The following is a 13,309-nucleotide window of genomic DNA, read 5'->3' as shown; positions in this document are numbered from 1 at the left end:
GCATATAGCCATTCAACTCTGAGAACTTTACAGATGTCGATTTTCTTGCTGCAGAAACAAAAAACATAAACCTAACGGAGGATCAGCAAGTTCCTCAATCACAAGCAAATGCAAATAAAGATGGTCTTCCCTCTATCATTTATGAAAAAAATCAGCCAAACTTAACTAAGAATGTAATTCCGGTTGCTATTCCTAGTAATCACTCAACCATAGGTTCTAGTGATGATGTTCAGCCATCTACCAGCTATCAGGCCCATACAGATCATCATCTCACATCTCCCGGCTACCAAAGCTCAGATGATGAAGATAATTGCCCTTTGAGTAAGCTTGTCACATTAGGTTTGTTCTCACAGCAGTAAGAAACAAGTTTTCGACAAATACACATGCGCAATAGAGTAAAATGCGTTCGCACAGAAACTTCTGATCGGTTTCAAATCAAAAGTTTGATGTTCTTACACAAATTTCTGATTGTCATCTGATAGTCAGACTTGTTTTCGGATTTATTTCAAGTAAAGTGTCGTGTAGCCAGTCAACGCCGATCTTCGGAATATGAACATTACCTCTAAATTGTTGTTTGTGTTTTGTCGTTTTGTATAGTCCCTGATATTCGTTTTGAAAAATTGTATTTTAAATTGTTGGATTAGTCTAAAAATACACATTAAGGAAATAAGTGATTTTGAATCGTCGGAAGAATCTGATCAGAATTTTCTTGAATCTGAGTTATGTTGATTCCGACACAGACTTTTAAAGAAGATTTACTTAAAGAACGGATAAGGCCCGAAAATCAAAACTATTTTGATGAAACTGTGTCCCAATTTAATAGAATAGAATTTCTCGACCATTTTAGAGTAAGCCCTGTAGTAGCAAATAATCACACAATCTTAAACTCAATTAATATACAGCTATTTTAAGGTTGTACTGTAATTTTTTGTTTGTTTATGTTTTATTTTATTGCCCTTTTCCCACTGGCATAAAAAAGTGAGGTTATTTTTCTTCTCAACTCAACCCGTATTTGATGTTCGCACAGACGGTTTCAAATCGATCAGAAGTTGTAATATTTTACGCATGCGCATCAAAAATGGTTTGAACACAGTTTCAAACTTGTAAGAAATTTGCAGTGAGAACAAACCTAATATCTCATAGTCTGTTACGTAAAACCCCAGAGGCAAGTGAGTCGCCACCTAAAAGAGTTTGCTTGAATTTTACAGAAAATGTTTGCCGTGACTTAAGTACCAGCTTTAAAAACTGTACTGCAGCTCAGATAATGCCTGTTCCTACTGTAGAAATAAAAGCCAGAAAAAATAATTGCCGTTGAGGCAAGACGGCCATCCTTACGTCAACGCCGTATAAAAGAGAATTTGAAGATCCAAAAACTTCTAGTTCCGAAGGAAAAAAAAAGCAAAAAGTGGTTAAAAAGAAAACACAGGTCAAAAATAAAACTAAAGGAACAAATGGTGCTTCAGAGAATACAGCCGAAGACCACACCGAATGTTTATACTGTGGTGATAGGTATGTGGCGTCCACTGAAGGATGGATAGCTTGTCAAAAGTGGTCCCACAATTCTTGCACCGGAGTAGAAGAAGATGACTGTTTAGATATCTGCCCTATATGTGATGTTTGTAAATAAACTCGTTACCCCCATCTTACCCCGAGGGCTGTCCCCCTGTTTGTAAAGAAAATTGTGTTTTTTTTTTGTTTTTTGGTGTAAGATGAGTTAATTGTTTTTATGCCAAGACAGTTATGGATGTTAATGAAAGAGATTTTAGAATAAACGTTATTTTTTTATTGTAATGTTACATTTTTATTGATATAAATGCTTAGCGTCCCCGTCTTTCCCTATGTTCCCCTACACAATTTATTACCATCTATAGATGCTCTAGGTTGTCAGATTATTATTAACTATTTTGTACTGTATCTACTTGATGTTTGCATTCCACCTTCCACTTGTGACAGCGACTTCGAGACATTCTCTGACGAAGGAGAATATGAAAGATAAATACATAGACTTGAGATACCTAGAAACTGGTAACAATTTGGAAAAATTCGAATGTAATAAAAAACACAAAATTAAGACAGGTAAGAGCACTAATTTTTTCCATAGCCATATTTACATCCGAAACGTAGACCCTGAAGAAAATAGATAAAAATAAAATAGAGCCTTTGAGATGTGGGTATACCGCCGCATGTTAGGAATCGAACAAATATTTCAATAACAACTGCTTAAACAAATGCAATGGAGATATTTGCAGTATTTTGGACACATTGCCAGATGAACAGGTACCATGGAAAAACTGATAATTGAGGCCAGAGTTAAAGGAAAAAAGTCCTAAGGAAAGATCTTCAAGTCGTTGAGTGGATCAAGCGAAATACTGAAGAATCGAGGGTTACATGAAACCGAACAACTAGCCAAGGATAGAGAAGGATACGTGGGAATTATAATAGAATTATTAAATTGTAATGGCGTCACCACATCTCTAAACAGGATTCGAACTGAGGATTTTATGTCCTCAGAAATTATAAGAGGGAAAACAATTTTTTTTAAAGTCACATCGAATTCATATGGCAAAAAATTGCAAGAACCATTGTAAAAAATACCAGATTTCGGAACGAATACAAGAATGTACATATAAGCTATGTGTATGTATTTAGGATACGAATTTCCAGATAGTCTCGTGTGATTCAGGAAATTTGCAATAATCATCTAAGTTATGCAGAAAGATCCGCAGTTTTACCACTATTGTCGCCTAAAGTTTAAGAATTGTATGTTTCTAACTTCCGGGGATATAAATTGTTTTGCAAAAGATTTATTTTTCATAAAATCGAACTTACTACATCAATGGCGTTATCTCACCACATAGATTACAAGTTGTGATTTGTCGTTTGTCGAAAGTAAACTAAACTAGCGACAAGATATCGTCCCTTACATCACGAGGCTCTGAGTATTTGAATAAATTTTCCGCGATGTGAGTAGATTTGTAGGAATTACAGCATATAAATGATTTTTTTAACCCCACATTCTTACCCTAAAACCCACCCTCAGGATTCCATTTTTTTTTTTACAATTCTGAAATCTAAGGAAATCATCAATTTTTCAATAATAAATTTGAACTGAACCTCTACACCTAGGTAAGAACCAGTGAAACTGTGAAGAGTTTTTTCGGAGGGACTGCCAGATTGTAAGCAGCCGTGGATCGATTTTCTATTTTAAGGGGAGAACTGGCTTAGATAGCTGAGTTGTAAACACCTCTGGAAATGCAGTTTTTATTCAAAAACAAAAATACAATTTAAACTTCAAGGCTGCTCGTTTTTATTTTCATTAGGAACTTAAAATACGGAATAATTTCTTGGTATATTTTACTAATATATTATTTCTATTTTCCTAGATTTCGATACTTACATTCTAAATTATCAACCTTCCAGCTGGAAGCAAAAGTAGATATTTGATGAGCATGATGTCCGTCCTTTTCAATAAAATCATCAAGTGTTGTTCCATCAATGTTTCCACAAAGTCCTTGGGTTCTATTCCACATGTTTTGTTGTACCTTTTAATGATTTTATTTGTCAATGCTCTATTTTAATATAACCTTTACTTAACTTACCTCAATATGTAAAATTTGCAATCCATCCCATTTTATTACCACTCCAAGTTTATCCAACGATAATACAACGTATAGGCCAGCATAAGTTACCCTTAATCCTGGCTCTTGACCGGGTATTGATAAAAGTTTCTTTGAATTTCCGAAAATTGGCAATCCCTTTTCTATAATTTAATTGGAGGTATTATTTTGTTTAAACAATCTAAAAAGTAATCAATTTACCTGATCTTTTTAAAAAGTATTCTTTGTCTTGGTAAAATATCTTTATTATTTTGTAGCAGTTATTAACCGCAGCCTCATTTTTGTAGCAGCTTGGATGATTTTGGGTGATAATACTAAATGTATTATCTACTGAATCTTTAACTAGAACGTGGCCACATTGGGAATCAAAACTAAAAAAGTATGTAGTGTTAGAATATTAAAGTAAAAGAAATTAACAGAATGACATAAAATGTGCAGGTGTTTTTTGGAGGTTTAGAGGAGAAGTAAATACAGATAAATAATTTAAATTGGCAATTTAATTTGATTTCTGGCTCATAGCTACTAATTTTCGATAATTTTTGTGTAAAAAATAATAATCCAAATATATGGGCAATAATTTATTCGCACGCTATTTTTCAAATTGTAAAACCATAAAGGTATGTGGCACATGTTGCCCTTGTCTACAACCCAGTGCTATAACATAACAGTTGATAGTAAATTAATCTGCCCACTTGACCACTATTAACTATTTTTTCATTGGAATGTGAATTCTTAAATTGGAAACTCACATAGACAAGTAGAATCTACATAGGTACATGCTAAATTATTTAAATGTATATCGTAGGGTTACCTCGAAAATTTCCTTTTTAATTAAATAAAACCTATAGTTCTTTACAGTTTATGATTTAATAAATAAACTGGTACCAGGAAAACAAAATTAAACGTTTTGCATTCACTAAACATTCCGTTACGTATCTTCTAAACGCAGCCTTATCTTAGGTTAATTTTAATATAATAAAGGCTATGTTTAGGTACTAGAACATGCTTTTCATTATTACTTTGGTTTACTAGCCTAACGCATTCAGCATTCTTTATTTTTCAGATATTGCAGAAACTTTCTAAGCCCTAGTTACGAACTTAATAAATATACCGCCATTTTTATAGTGGTTGTGTCCTTTTGATGTTGGTCACTCTGAACATTTTCAGTGTTGCCAACAAAAAATATATTAAATAACAGTAATGAAGTTGACGATACTGACGTTTGACGTGTGACCTGTCACGAACTAAATTTATTTTTTTCATTGACATTGTTTTTAAATCATCATTGGAATACTAAAATCACGACTCGAAACGATCACTCGATATGACTGACTCTAAATAACATTTTCAATTGTGAGTATAGCCGATTGCCTAGATTTTGGCGATTTGTAAACGACGCTTGGGTATATTGTCTGCAACAGGTGATGCAGCTTCCTCCTTATTTAATACGTGGATAATGTATCACTATCCTTATTTAAACGTATTTGGTTTCTCACATCATATCACTGTTTCTCAAAACCGAATTATTGTGAATTGCCTGTCTGTGTTTATGATAGAATAATATATAGAATTTTTTATTTTTACTATATAAACCCTTGCCAATTACAAACCCTCATAAAATCATCTATATTTTGATTTTTATAGATAGTTGTACCTATTAATGTGAAAACACTGTATGTAGAAGGAAAGTAAAAGTCGTAATAGTAAAAACAGAAAGAAAATAAGTGTTTTTAACTGAATTTGTTAAGTAAATTAGAGTGCATGTAACGCAACTATCTTAAATTCTTAACTAAAGGTAATTTTGTATTTGTAAACTTAACCTCACAAAAACTTCAATTGTTTTGTTTCCCTACAATTGGCACGACTGAAATTTGTCAGGGTAGCCAACATCGAAAGAACACAATAACGCAAAATGGCAGCCACTTAGTAGTGGTCATTTACTTATCATTGAATTGGCAGTCCACGTATATTTATTAAGTTCATGGCCCTATAGCCTTTAAATTTGAAAATGAGACAAAAGTACAGAAACGGTAAGAGAAGACAGAAGGACAAGAGTAGAAATCGTCGCTACTCAAGGTCTGGGATCCCTTAAGCCCTCAACTTTTTAAGGTATCCATTGGCTCATCTCATTGGCTCCTTTCATTGGCTAAGACAATTCACCGTACTACGCCGTACATTTTTATTTTTATCTTTGCCCCCTTTAATTCTTTTATGTTGAGTAATCGAACGTCTGTCATTATAAAGATCATTGTCAACTCTTTAAAACAGTAAACAAAGTTTCTAAACAAACAACATTTTTTTATATTGAGAGAGGGATGATTTTAACTGATTGAAAATGTAGGAATGTTTGCATAACAACAGTATGAAGTTAACTGTGTTTTTCTCGCCCTAACACCTAGATTTTTTAGTTCTTAGTTGTTATCAACATTCGTTTGTGATACAAAAGTAATAAAATCCGTAAGAAAGAAATCCGGTACTAAGAAAGACGACGATCCGCCCCAGATACCAAACGGCAACGTTGATTATCCCAAATCTGAGTGTAGTGTGAAAAGTGAGGATAGTTTAGAAGAAAAGATAGAAATAGTGAGGAAAGAGCGAGGACTTAAAAACTTCGTTGAATTTGGATGGTAAATTCAAACGGAAGTTGATGGAGTGGCAGAAGTCCAAGATGCCCCGGCACGAGGATATGAAGTTGTATCAGGCGAAACGCACTAACTTAGTCACGCCACCCTCGGTTCCAAGTCATGACCTCCCCAACAATGCACGGAATCCGATTTGAAATCCACTCAAAACTTTCCAGCTGAGAAAAAAGTGAACATGTAAAAATCGTTGTCGGACATTAAGATTGACATGATCCACAAACTTACCAAGGACGACCAGAGGGTACCACCTATAAAAAGTCAGCCTGTTGTGATGTCTTTGTACTTCTGTGCCTAATAGACATGCCATAGGCGTGATGCTTCCGACAGGGAATAGACTTCAATACAACTAAAACCCTCTTTAAAACCAATGAAAACCGTGGAACAGTATGAAAGCGTGTCGTTACACAAATCGTTCGGTAGCAGCTACACCACTACCTCTGTATTATTTGAGAAAGTGTCCGCTGAATTTAAATCGACTTCTGAGTTCACCCCTGCGATTAAACTGAGCGACATCTTATAGAGACTTGCCAAGTTAGAATGAATTGTCGAAACCGAGGCAAGAGATCATGATTGAAGTATTGCGGAATAAGTCACAAGTGGAGTCGGAGCTGAGGGTAATGTTATGAAAGAAGTAGGCGCATAATATTCTCAGGTGTGAGAGAGGTGTGGAAGTTATTATTAAGATGTGATATTCGCTTAATTTTGTTAAGGATCCTTGGAAAATTTAAGGTTTGTTCCCATATTTTATAGCAAAAGAACTACTCTCAGTCCAAATAAAATGATAGCCAAGAAGTTCTTCTTCCCAGACTTCTTATTTTATTTTCCCCTCTATTATATTTTGTCGTAGTGAATATTTTGGTCCCTCATGATATGTTTAAAGTATTTAACTTCAGCGTTCTTTAACATGCTTATTCTTTGTTCCTACTTTTCAATGCGGTGACACAGTTCTATGTTCCTAAATTTGTCAGTCCCTGAAATTTTTAACATGCACTGATAACACCATTATTCAAATGTCTCAAATCAACCAATTGCCCATTTTTCGAACAAGTCAAGTCCAAGTTTCCGAACCGTATAGCAGAGTGGAAAAGACGTAGCATTTAAGCGTTCTTGTTCAGATCATTAAATTATTATGCTCGCTGTGCAGAGTGTCCCAAATTCAAGGGTGACCATTGGGATCTCGGAAACCGTAAGAGTTACGCGGTCGGTTAAATAAAAGCAAAGTTGCGCAATTTAAAGCCTAATAAAATGACGTTTAAAAAATTTTAAAATTCCTGATACTTCCGGAGATATCCAAAAAAAAACGAAATTTGTCAAAATCGTTTTTACGTTCTACCGATTTTATTTAAAGAGATATCGGAAACTTTTATGCTCTACAACATGACGCAAAAAAAATAATCCGACGTTTTGTTTTTTTTCGATCATCATTAACTTTATTTTTTCTATGAGCACCACATTGAATTTTCTCATTTTTAAAAAGCATTTTAAATTGCCTTTAAAATGAGGTATCGCACTTGCATGTCCGATTACTGCTTCTAGGACTTTCCATAAGAACTCCATGAACGCAAGAAAGAAAGATTAATTATATCAATGGGAGTTAATAAATTGAGTTTATATAAACTGAAGCTATAAAATACTCTGTATTTGATATAGTTTTTTTTTCAAGCAATTCAATGAAAATGTATCCTTTCAACATTCCAATCTGTTTACCCTTAGAGAAGCATGTGAAGTATATTTATTTTCAAGATACAAGATAGACACGACATAAACCACAGCATAAAGAAACGTTTCTTTATGCTGTGACATAAACAGTAGCTGCCGCGTGATCAGCACGTGTGCACTTTCTTATTGGTCGATTGGTCGTAAAAATGAAGAACGCCGTGCACCTGCAATCGAGGCCGGTCGGCGAATCGTTGTACAGGGTTGCAATCAGTTTTACGACGAATATTATGTTCATCAGTGCTTTGCTTTTTAATTTCATAGTTGCATTTTCTTTGTTTTTGTATATATACGTATCAGTTTTGTTAATTGTTCGTTATTTTTTGCTCCAGCATTACTGCTTGTGTGTTTTTAAATTGCCTGTAGAAGTAAAATGTCTAGCACAGACACAGCGGACGAAATTCAAAATTATGTTGATTATAGCCCAACTAAAAAACGTTTAAAGAAAAATCATTTAAGTGTTGAGATGAAAGAACTTATTTTAATGTTTATAAGTGCGAACTGGGAGAGCATCCTTATTCTTTCAAAGAAAATATTGTTCAAAGTGTTGCAAAAAAATTGGTATATGTCGTTCATCTGTGTTCAATGTTATCAGAGAATACAAACAATCGCATTCGTTTTCGAAACCGAAAACCAATCAGAATCGCATGAACATTATTGAAGCGCTGGGCGAAATTGAAAAACAAGCAATACGGAGGAAAGTTCCCGATTTTTTTTTAGGAATGAAATACCGACTTTAGATAAGGTTATCAGGGTGGTTAACGACGATCTCGATTTACCGAATGTTTCAAAGTCAACCTTATATAAACTTTTGAAACATTTAAAATGTACGTATTAAAAACGTGGGTCCAATAGTATCCTGCTAGATAGGCCAGAAATTGTCCGATGGAGGAAAGATTATTTGGTAGCAATAGCAGGCATACAGGAATGAGAAACGTAAAATATACTATTTAGCCGAGACCTGGGTAAATGCTGGTCATACAACACCAAAAGCTTGAATGGGTGAAGCTTTGACATCGTCAAGAAGAGCATTTATAGATGGACTTTCAACAGGGCTCAAAAATCCTGCAGGTTAAAAAAATTATGAAATATATTGGTTAATATTTTTTTTTGTCCAGGAAAAGGAAAAAGGTTGATAATTTGCCATATTGGCAATATTGATGGATTCGTTAATGACGCTTTTTGGAGTTTCGAATTAAAAAAGACAGGCGATTACCACGAGGAAATGAATGGGGAGTCATTCGAACAATGGTTTTCTAAAACTTTGCCCATGCTTGATGACAACAGCGTCATAGTTTTAGATAATGCCCCATATCACTCACGGGAGCTTGAAAAAGTCCCAACAAGTAATTTAAGAAAAGCCGACATTCAAAACTGGCTCCGTTTAAAGAAACTCGAGTTTGATGAAATAATTCTAAAATATTAGCTTTTAGATATTGTAAAACAACGTAAGTCGTGATACAATAAGTACATAGTTGATGAAATAACTTGCCTCCTTATTACTGCGAGCTCAACCCAATTGAGCTCATATGAGCCGATATGAAGAATTTTGTTGCCTATAAGTTATCTGATGTGAAAGGCCTTTTTAATCGCGCCTTAATGAACATTACACCCGGAAAGCGGAAAAAATGTATCAAACATGTAGTGCAAAAGGTGGAAAGCAGAATGTGGAGGATAGATAATATTATGGAAACGCAAGTGGAACAACTTATTATTCACGTAGATGAAAATAATGATGATAGTGATAGTTTTTCCAGCTCATCAGAATAATAGTTGTTATGTTTATTTTCATTTTTGTTTTGAAACGTATATTATAGATATCTATTAATTTTATCATGTAAATTCAAATTTTAGGAATAAAACGCATTATTCCATTTGAAATTCCAAAGTTATACCCCTACCATCCCTTAAAATTAAAAAAAGGTTAAAATGTAAAAAAAATATTTAAAGTCTTTGCCACATCCCTATTGTTTCATAAAAATTTTACGACAATATTTTAAACTATTCTCGAATCATTACTTTCCAGCACTGTAAAAAACTCACTTCTTGCATATTATATTATAAAGTGCGGCTCTGTTCAATACTTTCGCCGTGTCTGATCACGCGCCGGTGTCGTGTCACAGGCATGCGTTTGTTTTCGTCGTATCTACCTTGGAAATAAATATACTTTAGGTAATCATTCAAAATTCTGAAGCTCAGATGTCATGAGATGAGTATAAAGTTTCCAAAAAAGAAAAATGTAAAAAACCTCTGTCGGTCTTTTTCTACTGGCAAATTTCTTTTAAAACCGTTACGACTACAGTATATAACTCGAATAAACTAAGTGAGTGAAATACCATCAGTGCAATTTTCATAAATCTATTTGAAAACAGACTGGACCATCAGACTTGACTCATTAGCAAAAGTCTTTCCTATCCATTTCTTCTCTAGTAATGACATAACAATTTTTTTTTACTCTAAATGAGGCAGTTTTGCCTATTGACGTATCCATACAACCAAAGATGGACTTAAACAAGAAAAATTTTCTTGTGAAATTCGAGATAGCAATTCCATATTGAACCCAGTCACTAAAAATATGGCATACTCAGAGATGGTTCGACTTCTGGTGCTTATCGGGCACAAATTGAATTTGTTAACCTCCAGACTCATATATTTCTGCAAAATAAGTGGATGGGAACACTTATCAGTTTCTGAGCATGCTACCAAATGGCTTCGTTTGGGTATTTTTCTACTACAGCCGTAATAACTTCTTCGGTACGACGTTTTTAAGGATGCCTGGTATCCTTTAAAGTAAAGGTTGTGCCTAAATCAATCGTAAAATAGACGAAGACCACGATAGTCTTAAACTGAACCTTTTTCCTTAATAAATTTGCACAATTTACTGTTTAGGCGTCAGATTCAGAATAAAATGGCTAAACATAAAATAAGTGATCAAAATCGTAAAATCCTAACTTCTAAAAAAACCCTTACCTGTATACTTTTCCATCAAAAGTCTTATAGTGTGTTCCGGCCCAAGAAAAACAAGATCCTGGCTTTGGTACCAAATCGATAACTGCGTTTTCTTTGTTGTTGTATGTATGTAGTGTTGGATAGATCATTTGTCTTTCTACTTCATCAACTTCAACCGGCTAAAAAAATACAAACATAATCTCAGAAACACATAAATAACAAAATAGTCTTTATTGGCGTAGGAAAACATTGGCTAAAGTAAAAGAAACACCTGTGTAAAGAACTTGCTCTTGGCAATAAAAAACGAAAAACTTCATGAATAAAAAATATGCATTCATAATAATAAAAATACGAACAATGATAACAGTCAACTGACAAGCCAGCTAAGGGAAGCTAAAACTGTTATTTCCTTGCTAAAGGAAGTTTGTTTTCAAGAAAGAATTGCACCCATTAAAATTCGATTGTGACATTGAAAAATCATATTATAACAGCTAGAAACTCCCAAAGCCAGCTATCAAAAGTTTATCAAATAATGATTAGGTGATCAGATAATTAAAACACTTGGACTAGGAGAAAATTTTAAGATAAAAAAAGGCAGCAACTGGTCAATAGCTCGTCAAGTAACACAGGGCTGCAAGGTGGCGTTTACCAGAAAACATGTCAACTGAACCACGGATAACTGAAATAGTGTACTATTCTCAATGATGAATTATAAATCAAGATTTACTCCCTCGGCAAAAACCTAGCAACATACTGTAATAATTCGATGTTTGCCAGTTAGGTTTTTGTTGCAGCAAGTGTTATAGCTTGAAAGGAGTAAAGTTTGGTACTCGTACTGATTTCCATATCTTCCAACTTAAGTATTAAGTATGAGACGTTGAAGGGTATACTTCGGACATTCTGCTATAGTATGTTTTTATTTTGCTCCATTTGTTACAGCCGTAATTTCAAATTAGTACATAAGGCTTTGCTACATATATTTCGTTAATATTGACCAGCTAAATTACCGCATCTCAATCCAATAGAATCCACGTAGAATGCCATTAATTACCATCACAGAGACATGGATTAAAAGCAAAAATTGCTAAAAGCATCCAGATATAATAGCAACTTCGAGTGGCTGCCGTTCGTTGTAGTAGAAAAGAGCAGTTTTTTCTTGTTATTACGTCCTCTTACATTATTCTGAATACAGTAACTCTAAAAATCTCAATCGAAGTGCATCCTTCTCTTAGTTGTCGGATCGAGAGTCAAGCCTTCACAACCGTACACTGAAGATATTGCATCTGACCAGCTCCAATGGAGTCAAATGGAGACTAGTGAAAAACTGCTTCATTTTGGTGTGCATTTGCCTGCTTTTCTTGCCGTATCTCCTGCTTGGTGTCGCATAGCGAGTTGATAATGATACTGTTATTTGAAGGATGATGGTTATGTTGGTTATTTCTGCCATTAATCAAAAGCATTTGCTGAATGAATCGTTTACTGTGTTGTAATCTGGTCCATCATTTTTTCCAAGTCTGTTTTGTTATCTGCTAGGTTTACGGTGACGTTTTTATATCATATATAAGTGATGCGGACTGTATTCACTTTAATACCCTTCATATGTTCCACTAGAGACTCTCTAAAAATAGCTTCCGACTAAATGTTAAACAGCAGCGGAGACAAAATGCACCCCTGCCATACTTCTTTCCTTATTGATAGGGCATCCAAAAACCCTCTCTCTACTCTCATCCCAGCAGTTATGGTTTTAGTAGAGCTGTGCTTTAACTATAATATCTCTCTTGTCAATCCCAGTTGCTAATAATCTCTACATCTTCTGGTGTCTGAAGCAATCAAATGATTTATACTCAATGAGACAATTCCATGACATGATTGAGTCATGTCCCTACTCCTCTGTGTTAAAACCTTCAGGGAAAAGAGAGCTTCTCGAGTGTCCAGTCTACTCTGAAATCTGAATTGAGTGTTACTTATTTGTTTTTTGCATTTGTGACAAATCCGTATATGGATTATTCTTAGGAATACTTTAAGAAAGTCGGACATCAGATTTGTTGGGATTTAAACAACTTTTCTTTAACTTTCAATATTATGTATACAATAAAGGCCAACTGATAAACTAAAAAATTGTTAAGCATTTATATATTCCAGGAACTGAATAACCGTTTATGGCCGAATTCGGTAAAATAATATTTAGAAGAAAACAGTAGAGCGACACACGTCCCATCAGTAACACGTTCGGTCCGCGCCGCCTTTCTTGCTCGCAATTAAGTGCGTTTTTAACATTGCGCAACTAAGTAAATTTGTTCTCCTGTTTTCCCTCTTTTTGGGATTATTTGATTATTACTTTAAGTTTCAGATTGTGTAATTCTTCAAGAACCATTTAGTTTGTTT

The 13,309-nt window shown here is 34.4% G+C and overlaps 1 protein-coding gene across 1 annotated transcript in view; it reads right to left on the bottom strand.

Annotated features, from left to right (window-relative positions):
• The window catches only part of LOC126740857 (hemocytin), a 279,897-nt gene that overhangs the window by 222,107 nt on the left and 44,481 nt on the right, over positions 1 to 13,309 (bottom strand). Inside the window, exons 10-13 of the mRNA XM_050447026.1 lie at positions 10,946 to 11,103; positions 3,819 to 3,988; positions 3,600 to 3,760; positions 3,398 to 3,542 (exon numbers count right to left, since the gene is read on the bottom strand). Coding sequence (XP_050302983.1) covers positions 3,398 to 3,542; positions 3,600 to 3,760; positions 3,819 to 3,988; positions 10,946 to 11,103 — 634 coding nt within the window. The remainder of the gene's footprint in view (positions 1 to 3,397; positions 3,543 to 3,599; positions 3,761 to 3,818; positions 3,989 to 10,945; positions 11,104 to 13,309) is intronic.

This window comes from Anthonomus grandis, chromosome 10 (genome assembly GCF_022605725.1).
Source record: "Anthonomus grandis grandis chromosome 10, icAntGran1.3, whole genome shotgun sequence".
NCBI lineage: Eukaryota > Metazoa > Arthropoda > Insecta > Coleoptera > Curculionidae > Anthonomus > Anthonomus grandis.
The sequence above is the reverse complement of the archived record's forward strand: the minus strand, read 5'-3'. Positions and strand labels throughout refer to the sequence as shown.